This window comes from Neopsephotus bourkii, unplaced genomic scaffold, assembly GCF_033783945.1.
Source record: "Neopsephotus bourkii isolate Nb327-2 ecotype Australia unplaced genomic scaffold, CSIRO-AGI_Nbou_v1 NB_196, whole genome shotgun sequence".
Taxonomy (NCBI): domain Eukaryota; kingdom Metazoa; phylum Chordata; class Aves; order Psittaciformes; family Psittacidae; genus Neopsephotus; species Neopsephotus bourkii.
Window position 1 is genome coordinate 7264551 of NW_026900709.1, and position 19447 is coordinate 7283997.

At 44.6% G+C, this 19447-nt stretch overlaps 1 protein-coding gene and 1 long non-coding RNA gene across 4 annotated transcripts in view; one reads left to right on the top strand and one right to left on the bottom strand.

Moving 5' to 3' along the window:
- Window positions 1-3037, bottom strand: part of PARD3B (par-3 family cell polarity regulator beta) — a 415652-nt gene extending 412615 nt beyond the window's left edge. For all 3 annotated transcript variants that reach the window (XM_061378222.1, XM_061378232.1, XM_061378213.1), the window contains exon 1: window positions 2722-3037. In XM_061378222.1, coding sequence (XP_061234206.1) covers window positions 2722-2841 — 120 coding nt within the window. In that variant the 5' untranslated portion in view covers window positions 2842-3037. The remainder of the gene's footprint in view (window positions 1-2721) is intronic.
- LOC133225799 (uncharacterized) overlaps window positions 1-19447 on the top strand; it is a 145655-nt gene that overhangs the window by 763 nt on the left and 125445 nt on the right. The window lies entirely within an intron of this gene.

Here is a 19447-nt window from a genome sequence, read left to right on the forward strand (position 1 = left end):
CAAATTCGAATATTTTACAGTATACATGTATACTGATTAATATCTAACCTCCTATCTTCCACTATCAGGCAAGTCACTGCAGTGTAATAGCAAAATAGGCTTCCAGAACAACCCCCAAAACAGCCTCTCACACACATTTTTGTGGTATTTGGCAGTACCATAATGAATAAAAATTTCCTAAAGCTTGTATTGTAGCTACCTTTCTCATTTTCCATTCTCCAACTATGGATGATATTCCTTGTATGAACTTTCCTCCCTTCTACAAATACTTCAGGCACTTTGAACAGTCCCATTCTCCACTTCCTTCTTCTAAAAGCTTTTAACACTTGAAACAAAATTAAAGAACACTTAACATTCCAACAGACATAGCAGCATTAGCATTTGGCCACAGAAAGTATTCCAAGCATTCTAGATATTCTGAAAAGAAAAACAAATCTTCAGTTAACACAAACTTGTTTATGTTCCCACACCTCACAGCAGATTTTAGATGCTGATTATCTTGAGATTCTACACTTTTGTAAAGAAAGTTAATTTTAGAAAGAGCCCATAGAAGGAAAATGGCCAAACACCCAATCCATCCTTGTTAAATTGAACAAAAACTCTTTGCAAGGTAATAAAATTAATTGTTTGTGACTTCTGTATGATCTATTTTACCACCTCAAATTTTGCCTTGGGAAAGAGCACTAACCCCAACTGATGTTTGTCAAGATAAGAGGAAATTCATCTATCTTTTTGGCTAGTTCCACCATAAATCATGTAGAGTGAAAACTAACTAACCAAAGCACTGGAAGGGAGCTGTTTAAATTTCCAGTGACTGTGGGGGGAGAGGATGCAGAAGTCGTAAAACTTTCTACAGTGACTTGAATGAAAACCTGTTCTCTATTTTTCACGTCAGGTTGCTTCTCCCACCCTCCCTCTTTACATATCCTTGTCCAAGCACTGCCGCACCATTCCTCAAGGTGAACAGCAATTCTTGAACAAACTGGCCCATATCCACTTTGCCCATCTACAGTGCAGAGTAGGGAACACAAGACTTCTATAAGGAAATAGCCAGAGAAAAGTTTTGTTTACAAAGGCAGGAAATACACTATGGTCAGAAATGTGCACTCTGACCTCTGGCTGTCCTATAGGGAAGGCTGGATGATTCTCGCCTGACAATGAGCGGGGCACAGAAGATGACTGCTTAGCCTGAAAATGATTTTCTTCAGGTATTACCCAAATAGCAGATCAGATATAAAATCATGAAAACCTATTGGACTGCAGCACAATAAAAGTCTGGCATTTACCTGAACCTTTCTGATGCTGAAACTGTTCTCCTATAAATGGGTTACTGAGTCTTCTAGAACAGTCAGGGCCCTACCTAGAAATGCAGACACCCTTCTCTTCTCTAACGGAATCCCCCCCCCCCCCCAAAAAAAAAGGAAAGAAGAAAAACCATTTTAAGTATTCATACAAAGTAGGCCACCTTTCAGCCATCATCATGACAGTAATTCCAAAATCATCACAACCACAAAACAAAGCTGAAATCAAATTTAAAATGTTTAAGTTCAAGTTCAGCTGAGAGTTAACTCCGTTTCTGACAAACCCCACTCTTGAAGAGACCTCATACCTGTTTTAGTCCTCTGAACCCTACTTTGGTGAGAAAGATCTCACAGACTATTGGCTGCAAGAACACCGAGAATGCTGTAAGTATTTTGTTGTTATTACACACACGCACTACGCGTTAGGAAAGAGATTTTTCACACAAAATATTTGTAAAGGTCTATGACTCAAGGCAGCTTAAAGCAGGCCACTTGCTCAGAAAGACTGACTAACAGTGACCATGATAACCTCTACCACAGAGCAGTCTCAGCTGTTCATGATGGATTTCACGTATCAGTAGCAAGTTTCACTCAAAACAAACCCACAAGAACAAGAATTTTACTTCCAGTTTTGCATGCAGGACGTCACAGCACTGGTGGAGCACAGGAGAAACCAGCACAGCACACAGAAGAAGTATCGTAAGTCACTGGCTATACTTTTTATTCAGATGTCTTATGAGGATGAACAATTCTACAAGGCCTTAATTCAGGGATTGTAACTTGCACCTTTTTCGCAAAGCAGTATTTGCACCATTAGGCCTTTCATCCATATTAAGCATTATCCCATTAGCCTGCAGCACCTGCCTCTTGGAGGAAACAGAAAAAAAGTATTTTTATGCTCAATTAGGTACAATCTAAGAAAAACTCAAGTTCCTTTCATATAAAGGAAGTCACTACCCATGCAGATAGCACCACACTCAACAGTTAATGCCAGAAAACACAAGCTTTCATAAAAACAACATAAGTTACGCTTGTGTCTGTATGAAGTTTTCAGTCAACACGCACAGCAACAACATAAGAAACCTCAAACCACGTAAAATCAGCCATGCTAGCTTGTTAACCGAGCTGGACGCACTCCCGGGCCGCCAGCATCAGCTGCTCACACCAACTCTGTGGTGGGGTACTCGACAGCACGGGCCCACGCGAAACAGGCGCCACCACGACCACCCCCCGTGGGGCCGCGGGGCCCACCAGCCCGGCCCTTGCCTCCACCGGACGCCCTCCAACCCAGCTCGCCCGCCGTCCGGTAACCGATCCCCCAGCCGCCCTCGCACCGGCCCCGGGCCTTCCCCCAGGCCACCCCCTAGCGCAGACCGTTACCCACTGCCCCCCAGGGCACAGGCCGGCCCCGCGCCCTCACCTTCTCCTGGGCCTTGCGGTAGCGCTGCAGGGCCTGCTGGGTGAGGTCCCGCACGCGGAGCTGCCCGTCCTTGCAGGGCACCACGATGCCCGTCCTCCCGAAGCACACGGTCACTTTCATCTCAGCGGACCGCCATGCCCTGCCCGCCCAGAAACGGCGCCCTCCGCGGCGGCGCTGCCCTGCCCGGCCGGGCCGAAGCTCTGTGGGGGGGATGTATGGCGGCGCAGGTGCGGCTGGCCCGGCAGCGCCGGCAGGTGCCTGTCCCCGGCCCCGCGGCGCGGCGGGGGCGGGCCGGCAGGTGCGCGCGGAGCCTGCGCCTCACCGCGCGCGGGCAGCGCCGGGAGCGAGGCCGCGGCCTCCTTCCGCCGCGCGGGCCGCTGTGCCCGCCCCTCCCCGCCCGGCTCTCTCCGGGGAGGCGCGGGACGGGACGGACCGGGCGGGGCGGCTCCGCACGGCGGGGGGAGCGGCCGGCGGCAGCGGCGCCGGTGGCAAAGGGCGCGGGGACGGCGGTGCCGGGCAGGTCGTGCCGAGGAGTGCCGCGCTTAAAGGAGCCGCTGCCTCGCAGAGCCAGCGCCGCGCAACGCCAGGCGGCTCCGCGCCCTCCCGGTGCATCCCGGGGACAGGTGCCCGCCGCTGTGCAGAGCGGGATACCCACGCTGCACACATGCGAGAGCGCTCTGCCTTGTCCTTGCTGGTAGTGACCTGTAATGGCCTTCTACAGGGGCATTGCGCTCTGACGCACAGCCCTGAGAGGGAATAATGCCTCAAGTACCCTACAGCCTTCCCTGCCTGCACAGCACCGGGTTGTGCCACTGCTAGCACAGCGCAGCCCTCACTGTGTGGCCTGCACAGTACGGGGCAAACACACGCAGAGCAGGCCCTTGGTCACGCAAACACAGCTAGAGAGAAGTAATGCACAGTAACCTGCACCGTGGTGCGATGACCAGGGCCACAGGACAGCTGTGTACTGCGCACCCCTGACCTACCAAGGCAGCAACACAGGACCTCACACATACCTTCCTATACTACACAGCAATGTGCAGGCAAGCACCACAGCTACCCTGTCACATACAGCAACACGTGCAGAAGTTCGTAAGCCCAAAATGGCAACAGCTCATATACCCTTCAGCAAGTGGTGTGGCAAAGCCACACAACCCGCACAATGGGCTGAGGGCTCTGCCGCACACTGCTAACACCGGATACTCTGCAGAGTACATCTTTCTGTACCATCTGGTACTGAGTAATGCCCCCTGCATCTTACCTACCACCAGATCCCATGCAACATAGTGCAAATACATGAGGCAGCCCAACACCATTACAATGATTACAGGTCAATATACACATGGATATGTGTACAACTTGAAAGTCACCACAAAGCAAAGAAAAGGCTGCATAAAAACCTCGAAACCACAGCATGACATCACACAGTACAAGGGGACTATTGCTGCAGTAGAAGTTAATGTCTCACCAACATTAGCATTCAAAAAGGCATCCAGGCCCAGAGCTGTGTAAAACACAAACAAATGATAATACCAGAGTTTCAGTGGAATGGGCGAAAACAGCCTAAGCTGGCGGTTAAAGTGAATAGTGAACTTTGTGGATGACATGGGGACAATGCCACATAAACTCCCATGAGCAGAAAGTTTATGCTGATTCCTCAGGAGCAGGCACAGCCAGAGTGTGTAACTGCTGCAGTGGTGAGTAATTCCTCCTTGGCTTTTCAAATCTGGACATGTCTGCCACCAGCCCACAGCATTTCAGAGCAAATCACAGGGAAATAGTCCATTAAACCATATCTAGAACTGCTTTCCCTGGGTATGTCCGTGTGTTTGCATGTGTAAGTACACAAATGTGCATCCCATATACTTTGAACTAGAAAAAAAAAAAAAGACTTATTTTTCCTCCAGAGCAAAGCAGCAATGCAAAGGAGCAGGAATACTGTTTCTTGAGGAAACACGGTGGGTAAGATAGCAGGCCAGAAACACCTCCAGGGCATGCAGGGCAGTGCTGGATATGCTAAGGGCAGCAGAAAGGTTCCCTGGAGTCAGCCCATGTGGCCATCCTGACCCACTGCTGGGTCCATGCTGGCTCAGCCCCAAGCCAGCTCACTGTTGGCTCCCAACAGCAGGGAAGGGCTCAGTGGTTTCTTGTGGGTCAGCACCACCATGAAGTATTCATCATGCTGCATAATTCTTCCTCCCCACTGCCGGCGGGACCAGCAGGTCAGCTGGGCTATGGGAATGATTCACATGGAAAATAACCAAGGGGAAAAGGAAAGACTTGGTATAGCTCCTAGCAATTCCTAAGCTGGGTTTCTGAGGAGGGAGCAGCAGGGGAACCTGGGGCAGGGAGGCAACAGCTCCTCACACCTTTCTTTGCTCTAGAGAAATGGCAAGGGGGAGCAATCCCACACAGCAGCCTCAGAGCTGAGTCAGTGGGAGCAGAATGCAGTAGGAGTTCAAAGGCTCTCCTCTGTCTCAGCTGCTGATGTGCTGGTGGGAAGCCTGGCTCTCTGTGCTTATATGGCTTTGGCTACAGAGAGCAGGGGGGTATAGGTTAATAATTGACTGTGAACATAAAGGCTTTGCTCTCCCTGTTTCTCCCTCCCTTTCCCCCTTTCTCTGTTTATGGGCAAGGTCTGGCACATTCAGGAGTACACATGGTATGATCAGGTTTTTCTCAAGTCCTGAAAGCACAAGTGGTGTGCACTGTAACTGGAGCTGGCTGGATCTTGTTGATGGAGATGGTGTCTTGTGTTAAACCAACTGATACGTCTGGAAAAAGTTAAGGCAATTTTGGCCCCAGCGCCATACCTGAAGCATAAACGTCAGGTTTCAAATTGTCAGTGGTTACACTGTAAGGATTTACAGAAAGAAAAGGTTATATTTAAATGTGCATGCTTATCTTACAGAAACTGAGATTGTATTTCATTATCACGCATCAACAAGGGGGTGGGAAGAAAGGTTGCAGAGGAATCACCACTGTGTTTACCTTCTGATGGTGTTTGTTTGAAAGTTATGCATGGTATTACAAACAAGACATTACTGTGTTCTGGGTGCACTACATGTTTGTTTATGCTGAAACAGTCTGAAAGCCTTTGAAGCCAGCTGGTAACAATTAACACCTACATATCAGGGTTTTACTGGTAACTGTCTCTGGGGCTTCAATCTACACAACTGTCTGAATAGAAACTCCTTCCTTTATCAAAGAGCTGGCCATGATGATTGTCTTCTTGGGGTGGGGAGTGCAAAGGGGACAGCGCTTTTTTCCAAAACCAAGTTCTTCCAATGTAACTTAAAATGCAGCAAGGAAAGCTCTTATATTGGCACAGCAAGCCAAGTATGGGAGTACCAAGAGAGTTGAACTGGAATCCCCATAAAGCACTTCTTAAGAAACTTACAGCCTGTGTCAATGGAGTGAAAGAGAGCTGATGGTAGGTTTTGCTTATCAGATCCCTACATCATTTGTTTCTGCACGGGATCATCATGAACAGTGACTAAAAAATACTTCCCTGGAAAAAAAACATACCCCAAGAACCTTTGAGAGCTGCAGGATCCTAACCCCCAAAGCAGCTGCAGAGTCACATACACCTCTCCTTGTCAGGCATGCAAAACTTCCAAGAATAAGGTCATCACTGTTATCCATATGCTCACTTTAAACTTACTCAGAGTAAAATACAACAACTTTTAAACCTGACTAATAATGAGAATAGGCTTTACTATACTGCTGTGCATTGAAGAGAGGCTGCCTGCTTGGTTCCTTTACAGAAATCTAAGCCATATTTCATTTTAAGGAGATCATCATCCAACTAATGCTGTAAGCAGCATAAACTGGCTTTGCCCCCCAGAGGAAGACTTCTGCTCCCTCCCTGCCACAGCTGTTTGTTCCTATCCATTCCCTTTCATATGCCAGCATGCACAGTTGTAGGCCTGTGCAATGAGATACTGTGGAAATTAGTTTTTTTTGCCAGATTAGCTTTCAGCCAAATCTGCTCTGCAAAAACCAGAAAATCAGGAGAAATCAGAGCTCAGTTCTGTAATGGGGTTTAAAGCCTGTGCTGGCCCAAGGGAGGGCATGGCACAGCAAGACAGCAGCCTTTTTTGGTTTATACCAGCTTACAGTACTTTGCAGGCGGCCTAGTTATAAAGAATTTCAGACACAAATACATATTCATATCCGTGAGATAATATTCATAACATTCATGTATCAGTTTCCTGAGAGGGGATGAGCAGATTTAACAGCTCATTTTCACTGAAGGATACTACTGTTGTCATTCTGCCCTCCCATTGCCCTTTACCACCTGAGGCTTCTTGGATATCTCCATGAGCCATTTCAGCTCATCAGTCTGGTAGAAAGCGAACACTGAAAAAAGGAAAAGGATTGCTTTCTGCTTTGTTAGCAAGTTAAAGCGGCTTAGGGAAGGGTCAGACACACCCCAGAGTGGGCTGGATGGTGAGGACAGGGCCCTGCAGCTGGAAGCAAGAAGGGGAATGGACCAGACCTCCACTTTCATCACGTGCAATATGTCATTTACCCAAATGACTGCCTTAGCTAATCTACTGCACTCTTCATGTCTCTTTGTACTACGATTGAATTGACTGTTTTCCCCTCTGGCTCCTCTCCACACAGGCTATGGCTGTCAGGACCATCCACTCCATTCCCAAGCTCCTGAGCATCAAATCAGAAAGCTATATCCACAACAAAAGGTGCTGACCAGGTATAAACTCACTTTACACCATCATCATCACTTGTGATAGATCAGCCCTCCAAGTAAAAGTGCAGAGCTTCCATCTCATCTGCACTGTTTCACAGGACAGCGATGTGGTCACATCTCTGTGCCTTACCCAGGTCATACTGGTACTGCTGGAAGTCTCCTCCTGCACAGATACTGTACCAGTAATGCAGCCCTACTGGCATCCCAGCCCTCCCTCCTGGCCTTTCCCACAGTGGTATTGTGTTAGCACAGCTCCAGCCAGAGGAATTTAAGACTTCTGAATTAATCTTGTTCTAAATTGAGTGGCTCTTACAGTTTCTTTGTTATAACTGGAAGCTGCAATAAGGATAATCAGCACTTTGCTTTTATACCTATGAGGCTTTATCTAATGATCCCAAAATAGTCGGCAAATGTGAGTGAATATTCACAAGTATTGTGCCAGCAGACAGGGACTGGTTAAGCAACTTGACTGAAAACACAAAGGAATTTTTCCTAGTTTTGCTGCTAACAAGACAACACAAGTTTTGACCTTTAATTTTTGGCTCTGAGCAGTGCCTCTGTCGTACACTATCACCTGTTAGGCATTTAACTATTTGCCATCAGTAGCCAGGGCTGCCAAAGAAGATGCTTTTAAAGCACTATTGGCTCAGCCTCTTTTCTACTATTTACAAACCATACAAAGGAACACAGTCTGAGTTCAGGTTCATTCCAAAAGTCCTAAAAAAGCATGAAGAAGTTATTAGTGCAGGTATGTTTTGTCATGGGCTTCAGACTGGTATGGATTTGGGAATAAAGTTGAACCAGATAAAAAGAAAAGACATTATAATTTAAATCAATCTCATAATCCCTGGAGGTCTGATTTGTGTTTTTTCAAACTTTTTCTCTGCTAACACAGTAAAATGTATTTGTTTGCTACTTACTGAATGTTGTTACCAGTAAAACCTTCAATTACTAATGGCAAAAAAGGTCATAATTCCTGCTGTTTATATTTTGCATTTCTCCCAGCTCAGATAATGAAAATCAATAGAACCACTTTCCCTGCCAAGTCTCAGTGGTACAATGTTGGTGAATAAAGGCAAAGCAAACTAACAAACGTTCCTGGGAACTGCAGGAGAACGTTAAAAAAAATACAGTATTAAAAAAATCTGTTTGCAATCGATATAAAATCCGATTCTTCCAAAAGTTTAATTGGAACCTAATTTAAAGTTGAAATAATAAATAAAAAAATCATGAGATAGACTTGTAAAGCAAGATGATTCTCATTTTCCATTTATGATGTCATCCTTAGTTCACTTTGGATCTTCTTTCTGCTCATATAAGTACATTGATCTATCTCAACAAGAGAATTTTGGTTTGTTTTTTTTTAGTATCTGTATTCTAAAAGGATCTGAAAGCAGAGTGGTCTTGAATAGCCAGTGCTATACCCCTGTAATACCAAAATAAAAGTGTGGAACCAGCTAGGAGAAATCCAGTTTCAATTAGTCTAGGTGGAGTCACACCTCTCCTTCCCCCTTCCAGTAAGAAAGTGTCCCTTCTTCTTGCTGCTGGAAAGGTAAGGGAGGGCTGGTAGAGTTCTCTCAGCAGCAGCCGGGCTGCAATAACCCGTGTGCTAACCTACTGACACCAGGTATACCTGTCAATGCATGCATGCCTGTGAAAGGCAAGGCTGAGTGCACAAGAGCTGAACACTGAGGGCCAAACGCCACCCTGCCGTGTGGGAAGTAATGCTTTGCTCACAATCGGATAATGATTTGTTTACAGTTAATTAGACATAAGAGCTGTTGATAACAAGTGCTGTTTGCAGTGTGGGCAGGAGACAGCTCTGTCTCAATAGGTCCAAAGGATATTAATGTTCTTAAAAGTTTGACAGGTGCAGAAATTAGATCCTCAAAAAAACCCCAAAACAACAACCAAAGGTATGTTAAGAGAAATCCAGATGGGAAGGAAAATCTAAATCGAGCCTCAGGGGAGATTTATGTATAAAAGTTACATGTTTAAAGACACCTTTAAAATGGTCCCTGCCACGAAGTTATATAAACACCTTAGTGATACAATCACTAAGACTTACAGAAAGAGAAAGAAAAGCCTTTTGAAGCTAACTTAAAAGCATTGGTGGATACAACCCCAGATTTCTTTCTTATTTCTGTTCACACATCTCAAAAATTCTTACTCGTTGTTTTCACTTTGACTACTGAAGTCTGCTTCACTCCAGTCTCAACCTCATTCCGTATGAAGGGTGATTTTCTGGTCCATAACCAACACTAAGGTCCCATTTATCACTTTGTCAGAGTTTCATTGTTGTTCTGTCTGTGGTCAACCTTGGCCAGGATCAACCTCTGTGCCAGGATGGCAGGATGTTTCCCCAGGACATCCAGAAAGGGAACAAGATGCTCTTCTGTTCTGCAGCAGTGCAGTAAGATGCAGCACTTTGTGGAAGAGCTGTCTTGTGATAGTGAACATTATCAGGCAACAAGATGGTAGAAAGCCCGCCCAGCCTTGGGCTTTCCTCCATAGTAAGGCTAAAGTACGAATTGAAGGTTTCTTTATAAACTCCGTGATGATTTTGGCTGTGTACTGTCATCTGGGATTTGGTCTGAGCCGCCCCTCCATGATGATCTTGCTCATCACATCCAGGTAGCTCAATGTACAAACAAGGAATATAGTAAACTGAGGTTATGCAGAAGCACATAGGTTACCCTGAAAATCAGTCAAGGTTAACATTTAAATCAGAGGGATTTTTTGGACAAAAATCTGTAGTGGTTATACATGAGGAATCCTCCTCCTGAGAGGAAAATGAAGGACCTGCCCTTTTACTACACCACTGACAAGGAGATTCAGGTTAAGATCCTGAGGTATGTCAAGCTAGTTCTAATACAGCGCATTGTGTGTTAAATTAATATTCCAGATCCCATGTCTGTGGGATGCTCTCATGCCACCTGTCAGCTTTGCAGTGGTGATTTGCTCTCCTACCCATGAGGCCAGACAGTGTCACCCTTCCTCAGGAGGGCTCCCAAGGACAGTATGCAGCTGCTTCACAGCAGAGCGCTACATTTGCCTACTGATCTGAACAACTGGGAGCTTAAACTGACTCTCTGTTCTTCCCACCCTAAGGCTACTCCTGTGGCAATGCAATTTATTCATCTCTCCTTGCTCAAAGCTCTGCCTAAAGGTACAATACGGCCTTTGATTATCTGAGAGAACAAGGCAAGTTTTCAAGGACCATCACTGGTTTCTGTTTAATAGTATGTCATTTCCAGATTCTGTTTACTTCTAGCTTTTAGCACTGATTTCTTTTACTTCGGGTTTCATTAGATGTTCTGTTTGCAGCCGTTGTTCATTGCTGCTAATGTCAACATCTGTTTTTGCTGTAACCAGGCCAGTATATGTAATTTTAATTAATATAAGCAATTTTTAAACGTCTATTTTATCACAAAACCCACGAAAAGACCATTTGCATCACAGCTGAAGATGAAGGGTTTTAAATATATTCTCACCAATCCTCAGTTTTCTGTTTACTTTCTTTTGTCTTCTCCCTTTCTTCATTCCAGGCTATTTTATACTGTCCAGTAATATAAGCTACTGATGCTAAAAGTTTTTACCCATTCATTCCCCAAAGCTGAAAGATTTGCTCTATGCAAGGAAAAGCTGCAGGCTTCCAGGCCAGAGCAGCCTGGAGGGACCTCAAGGAGAGAGGAAATTTCAGTCCCTGAGATCACAAATCAATCTCTCCAGCAACACAGCAGGGAGGGGAGAAGACTCAGTGGAAAGAGTAGCTGCCAGCTGCATTACCTTCAGCAGCTGAAGGAGGAGGGTGTATAAATGGCTGTTCCCCTCTCTTGACCACAAAGGATTTGCTTAAAATGGATGCCAGAATGATGATTAGAGGAGAGCCCTCCCTCCTCTCCTTTGTTCAGGAGGAGGAGGGGAACATAAACCCGTGGCTACAGGGGTCTGGGCTCACCTACTAGTCTCAATCTGCTTGTATTTACTTCCCCCTCGTACTTTGCCATCACCATCAAAAAGGATTGCTTGATGTTCCAGAGATGGCTTAGTGCTTTGCAGGAATATCAGAGTCTCCAGACTGACCCATAAATTGCACTCTGCTTATGCACATGATGCCGACGCAGCTATCTGGGTCAGGCGTGCTAAGCACCCTGCCTTTCCTTTAATGTTTTACCATGGACGCTCCCTCTCATGATCCTTTTTTCCAGATGGTGCCTAATCCTTGTATATATCTAAATTCCTCCAGCTACGATTTCTTGATCTCCTCAATGACAGATATTTTTCTTTAGTGTATACCGCACAGAGTGTATATTCTTCTTCTACAGCACTTCATAGTATTTGCCAACAGTTATTTCAGAATCTTCATTCTTTTCCACTATATTCCAGCTTTCACACCCAAGGCAACAGCTGAACAGTGAGCGAAGCCAACTGCTTATCTGTCTGATTTGTGGTAACTGATACACACCTTTCCTTCCAAGAAGCAATTCATTCATGCAGATGTTTTCTGCAGATGTTTACGGAATAATCCCAAATTAATTGAGGAGGAAATCTGAACAAGAGCAGTGTTCTCACTCCCTACCTTTATAATCAGTTTCACTAATGGAACCTCATCTTCCCATTCACCATTTTTTTACCTATCCCACCTTTTCACATCATACCAGTGCAGAACTCCTCCAGCCCAAGCACTCTCAATCCCTTCACTGCCAGGTATGGAAAGGGTGGCCTTCATGCATCAACAGGGATTTCAGCTGCCTCCAAAGTGTGGGAAACTGCTTCCTCTGGCTCCAGCTGGGTCACGGTAACCAGCACGGACATGCCTTTCTGACTCTGCAGTGCAGTACTCTCCTCTGAGCTCCTCAGAGCTGGGGCCCCAGTTGAGGTGGCAGCCTATTATCATTAGGATGTAATATAACAAGTAATACAACAAGTACTACTGAGATAGTTGGTGCTCTTGGGACTGGTTTTGGATGGAACATGGCCAGGAGGCAGAAGAGGTCTTTTCCAGCTATCATATTTAGTGCTTTGAATGACGGATTAATCTTCCTATTAAAACATTTCCTAGCAATAGTTAAAACTTCCCCTTATGTTCTCTAGGGCTAGGATTTGCCCTTAAGCATGTACAGCTACTTAGCATTCTGGCTGCAAAGCATATTTTGTTACTATTTGTGTGGTATCCAATATCCTGTCTTTTGTATTCTCACCTCCTCCTCCTTCCTTTCCAAGGTGCCCAGTAACGCATTCTCCTAACAAGCGTATAATTATTTAGTTATTGCACTGCTTTATGATTGCATTGTTGGTAATTGCTCAATATTGCAAGTGATTTATTAGTAATTGCAGAGTCTTTCAGATCTGTCTTCAGTAGGAGGACAAATAGTACCTTGCATCAATAGACATCAAAGTCTTCAAGAGGGAGTTTTCTTTAATGATGGGGGGTTTTAACTATCTTTCCTACTGCAGCCTTGAGGGCCAGAATTTCTTTCTCTCTTTAAACAACAGCTCAAAGTTTCACTCCTGCCCTGCAGTGGAAAAATACATTACATCAGTCTTCGAATAGAGTTTTATTCTGTAGTCCAGCTATCACCTTCTTGTAGTTTCATCTGCTTCTAATGGGATTTTACTCTGATGATAAATATTCAGACCGAATAACCCAGCCACTCAAATTCTTCTTAGAGCCTTCTGACAATTATTAAACTGCAAGTGGTTTTCAGATATTTCTGTCATTTAGACCTTCCCATACTGACTTCAGTGGGAATTTGCAGGTGGAACAGATGAGAATTCGACTTCCCTGTCATTAATACATGCCTTCTGGTCACACCTTGCCAGCCTTTGTGTAAAACCCTCAGCCATTTTATCACACCCTTCCTCCTAGGGGATTTCTCATCTTTCCACAGGCTGCAGCAACAAACTCAGTCCTCCTAAGCTTAGCTGTGTGGCAAACAGGAAAAGGTTTTCCAGCTCCTCTCAGAGTGCCTGGCGCTGTGCCCCGAATTTCCTCTGCCTGCCATTTACTGCTGCAGCTTCTCCCTGCCACTAGTGCCTGCTGGGAACCCAGCTCCGACTTCCCCTGTGTGAAAAGGGAGCTAGTAGGCAAGGCAAACTCCCTCATCTGCTCAGCAGTTTACATTCAGCCTCTCCTTGGCTACATCCACCTCCCCATCTCCTAACCAGGAATGTAGGGACACCATGTAGCATCCCATCACCAGGGGTTATCAGACATGCGGTGCCCAGGGCTTGATTTAAACCTGGAACACAGACCATGCAGGGAGGAATACTGTTCTGAAGATTCTGAGCTAGACAGAAGAAATTAACCCTTCACTAATCAGATGGCTGCACAGCAGTACTATATTTCTGCTGATTAATAAGTGTGGAAAAAGAAGACAAACCTCAGCCATGTCTGGTAGGGACATAAGGACTTCTTGGGACCTAAATAAATAGTTCATTTTTCTGACCTATGGGGCACCAGTCCATAGTGTGACATCTATCTGTAGCTGCACATTCAGAGCTTTCTTGAGTTATCACACCCATAGGACAAGCAAGTACCTAATACACCTACAGAATATATGTGCATAATACCTACATAATCCCACAGCTGTAAATAAATAGATCCAAGACATAAATCTACAGACTGCTTCCCCCTTGTTCCAATAACAAGCTGATCTTTCCTTTGCTAGGGAAGAAAATTGTTTCCTATTGAAGTCACTGGCTTCAAATGGGAATTGGGTTTGTTGTGGACTCTTCCAAAACTTCCATTGCAGAGGTTCCCATGCCGCTGACTCATCACATGTCTGCTGGGGACAAACCGGACCCAAGTCAGCTTCTGCAAGGCCTAAGGCAGCCAGCTGAGGTGCTGCCACACAGCAGAGGAGGCAAGGGACCAAAGCCAGACACTTGGGAAGAGAGGGAAGGAAACAAAAGAAAAGAGCACAACCGTACTCCACAAAGCAAACCTGCCTCCTGTTCTATTAGATGTTACATATGAGGGAAACAGAATTTTACCTTTTCAGTCATTTAATCACCATGAGAAAGAGGAATCTGAAATTCGGGGGTAAAGTGCAAGTAATGTGCTTGTCAGCTACATGCAAAGCCAAAGGGATTTTCAGAAAATAAACCAACATTCTATCTGTTTAGACAATGTTAAGTATTTACTGAGTGCTAGATCTGTCTGAAAAACAGAATAAAACCCAACCTTTACGGTTCTAGTCAATGCAAAGCTAATGCTGGAGGCCATAATATTGATATTTAAAATAAGACATGCTCTTCAATAATACATGATATTTTTCAGCTGAAATTATTTTGCCCCAACATGTTTATGCACATTGCAGAGATCAATAAGGATCAAAAAATGAATCTTGCATGAGTTAGTTTTATTGTATTTAAGCAGTAATTAAGGGACTTGACAGTTTAAGCAAATATGGGTTGTGTTATCCACTAACATCATGATCTTTAGCTTCTCTTCTTTAATTTCATACCAGGGAGGAGCCTGGTTTTCAGAAACCCCAAAGCCAGTTACCACGGACAAACTTGGGAAGCACCAGTGTGTATTTGCCACTGCCCCAAAGCAGCTAAATTTGGGTTTCCTTGAGGCTTGAAAATCTCCGTGTTTTCTCCCTGTGATGAGAAATTTACCCTGAAAACCTCAGCAGTTAAATACTGCATGCACTATCCTTTGCTGTTATCTGTGCACATATTTACAAACATGGAGGGGAAGTTTTCATACTGGCATTAAGAGCAGCTTCTCACCCCTCCAGAACTTAAATTAAATGGATGGCAAATGCTCTTTTTGCCCTCTGCTAGGCTTTAGGAATGAAATACACCCACTAATTCCATAAGGAAAAAAGCAAACAAACAAACAAACACATGCTGAGTTCTTTTGCTTGCTGTTTCAACAGCTCTTTCGGATTTCTAAAAATAGATTATGATCTGGTCATACTAATTTTGTTTGTATTTGAATTCATCATTAAATAACTTTGAACACTGAATAATCATCATTAATACGATGAAATAATGTTATTGGTGGTTTCAGATGCTTTTCAATTAATGCAACAAAGCATGAAATTTCTTATTTTTGCTGTAACTGGCCCATGAAATCTTTTGCTCTTTCTCCGTGATGTCCTTTGTATGGATTTTTCATTATAAGGTTAACAGTTTTTAATCTGTTTCCACAGTTTCCTGCAGCTGTTACACTTCTGGCATTGAAGTTAGTTTTGTGGTTACATGGAAGTCTCTTCCCACAAGGTTCCTCTGTGGTCCAGAGGCACATTACCAAAATGACCAGAGGGGTGGTTCCTACGGGAAAGGCTGAGAGAGTTAGGGTTGTTCAGCCTGGAGAAGAGCCTGGGAGACCTTATTGCAGCCTTTCAGTACTTAAAAAGGGCCTATGAGAGAAATAGGGAGACTTTTCAGCAGGGCCTGTTGTGACAGGACAAGGGGTGATGGTTTTAAACTAAAAGTGGGGAGATTCTGGCTGGACATGAGGAAGAATTATTTTTACAAGGAGGGTGGTAAAACCCTGGCACAGGTTGCCCCGAGATGTGCTGGATGCCCCATCCCTGGGGACATTCAAGGCCAGGCTGGATGTGGTTCTGGGCAACCTGGTCTAGTTGAGGATATCCCTACTCAACTGGGGGTTGGACTAGGTGACCTTGAAGGTCCCTTCCAACTCAAACCGTTTTAATGGTATTTAATGATAGCTCCAAGGGAAGTCATCCCAGGATTGCTGATGGGCAGGGACTGGTAGGAGACAACAAAGAAGGGTGCAACCAAGAGTTGCTGCTGTCTTTGCAGTGCCCTGCTGCTACTCAAAGGGTTTTGAATCAAAGCTGCTTCTTCCAGCAGCAGAATTACCTTCTTATCACTCTATCCTCACTTTGATTTCCCAATCTATGAAGGCAAAGTGTGAGACAGGCCCTGGGCCACAGGCAGGCCAAGTTGGAAGCAGTGCTGCCTGTGCCATCCAGATCTGCAGCACACAGCCACAAAGGTTTCATGCCTCATAGCAAGTGGGGTACATTCCTGACTGCCAACACCCTCTGCCTCCTCTCCTCAGCACAGCTAAAATCACGCAGCCTCGAAGCTCCCAGCCTGCCTCTGCAATGCTTGTAATTAGGAACACTTTTAGCTTCAAAACTGAATCCTGCAGGGTGGAAACCACTGGCAGAGACTAACAGAGACAAACCCTCTGTTGCCATTTCACAAGTCAGGAACACCCTCCAGCCAAGAGTGAGCTTCTCTGGCAGCCTTCAGCCAGCTGCGGGCCTCAGGTAATGATTTGCATTCATGTGAGCACAGCAAGAACTGGAGTGAAGGCAGCAGGGCCGCAAGTGGGGCTTTCTGCACTTGCCCCACAGGACTTTAAGGATACTGACTTGGTGTTGTTTGAAGTTTTCCAAGCTGACAGCAAGAGATCAGCTTGGAAGAGCCCCAAAGCATGGAAAATTCCAGCTCCATTGTTTGCAGTTTTATTCACGTTCAGGCTGTTTGGGAGCACAGGATTCTTTTTTTCACTGAAAATGTTGTAACTTCAGTTACAACAGCTGTTACCAGGCAACCCACATAAATGAGAACAGTTTGAGCCAATGAAATAGACGGTTTATTCGAGTTGCTTGGAGCCCAAATTCCATAATCATGAGAACAGCGTTAAATGGATAAATAAATAGTGAAGGAGAGGCAAGGAGTCAGAGTGAGGAATGAGTAGAACAGAGCAAGCCTTACTGCAAGAGGTGATACAAGGTAGGAGAGCAAAAGCTTATGTATAACATAGCAGGAACAAGAAGAGCAGGAGACATGGAGGTCAGAAAGCAGGCAGAAAGCTTGGCAAGGACAATAACAGCCCAGAGAAGTTGCTAAGCCAGGCTGCACATGGCACACTGGGCCAATTGTCCTGTGTCCCAGCTTTCTCTGCTCTGCCCTGGATTTTCTGAGGCAGCAGCACTGCAAATATGTTCAACTCTGTTGTAAGAAAGTTTATCTGGAACCTGGGACAAGGGCAATGGATATCAGAGCTGAAGCCTTGCCCTGTTATCACGACCAGCGTGGTACATATTGCCCATTACCTGATGTTGGAGCAGCTGCAACACTGCAGAGACCCCTCTCCCAATCATTTTCCTCAGAACTGGGATCTCATGTTGCCTGGTGGCTGTGATGGGAGAAATGTTTAGGGTTACAGCTATGGGGCAGACATATCAGAGACAGGTACAATTTAATATTTGAGGACACTGTGAATGTGTCATGCTTGGTATGCCCACACATCAAAACAGCTGTTAAACATGGTAAGGGCTTTAGAAGAGAGCTCAGAACTTCTGCAATACAAAACTTGCACTGTAGTCAGAGACCACCTAAACTTGTTACACTCAAGAGGCTGGATGGACCATGGTGGTCTAGTACCTGCATGGCGATGACATAGAAGAGACAGGTCTTTAACTGAGCTGGAAAAGAAGTCTAACAGGATCCAGCGGGCAGAAGCTTCATATCACGTTACCCATGAAATACCAATACAATAAAATAATGATTTCTCCATTAAACCTCAGCTCTCCTAATGGAATACATTACAGTAAAGTCAGTTTTGTGTAAGAAATCCATAGGTGTCGTATCAGGAGGTTTCTCATGCGGTGCATCACCATAGGGAGTACACTTCAGAGACTGATGACATTATTTAATTATGCCAGTTTGTCACTGTGTTCTCTGAATTACCTGAGCAGGGTACTAATGCTCTGTCTCTGCATAGGAAGTTATATGTGGGAAATGGCACAGTTCAGAGCACAAGGGCATCTGCAAACAAACATTTTTAGCAGGGCTGCATGGAAAAAGGGTGCTAATGAGCAGTGATTAAGCACACAACCAGTCAGAATGTAATGATTAGCGATTGAGAAGCAATACATAAAAAGAACAAGAAGAGACATTTTGTGTTTCAGGTGCTGCCAAATGTGAAAGATAAAGAACTCTATTATATTTTTCAGGTTTTTAATGTGGTGCAACAATTGGAACCTGCTATGGAAGTGGCTTAGGTTTTTCTAATCTATCTGGCAGTTTTACAGGGAAACATGGGGTTTTTTAGTCAGTAAGATTTTGGTAATTTATGTAATGCCAGGCAGATAATTTATGGTCCTTTGAATTTTCTGTTGAAATTTGAATTGACTCAGCTGGAATTGTAATAAAATATTTTGAATAATTTAAACCCACCCACTTGAAGATTTTCAATCAGGCTACAATCTTTTCATAAAGAATTTCCACATTAATGGCTGACATGCTCCAAGTTTTAACAGACTCCTTAGCGCTTTTCCTCATAGGATGCTCAGATCTCAAGAGATCCTTAGGAAGAAGGGCTTAACCACAGAGTTGTCCTGACATACATGCACTGTGAACAGTTTGGGGCCTGAAGCCTAGAGAGTCTCTGAAAGAAAGGTACTACTACCAATTTGATGATTTTTTTGAAGTTACTAAAGAAAACCGTGCCAGAAAAGTAGTGCTGGTCAGCACTATGCAGTCCCAAGGGCTGCAACCTCAGTGTGAAGATTTGAAGGGGAATTTCTATCCAGATATGTCCATTTCCATAGCAGGGAGTTCAGTGCCATAATCATCTACCCCATCTGCTCTCCTTTTGAGTCCATTATAGCATTTAGAACTATGTCTTCTTTTATTACTTCTTGCATTTCTGGTAGAAAAAGCTTATGAAACCACAGGGATAGCTTTGAAACTGAAGTACTCATTTGTGATTGATGCTGTATAGTATTGCTGACCCAGTGGGTATATTTGAAATGTTGGCAGGTTATTTTCTTTCCTTGAGTTAGTCACAGTTTTATGGTCCTAACCTCACAGTTAATGTAAACTTTTCCCTTGTTGGCTGGCAAGCTCAACTTAAGATAAAACTGCGAATGGGCAAAATTGAATCTCATGATACTTAATACCATGTGTAAAGCCCAGCAGATGGAGTCAACTTACACACAAACATTTCGGTTTTTGTTAAAGAAGCTAGAAAGCAAGACTTGCAAGTATTAAGGCCAAAACCTTCAT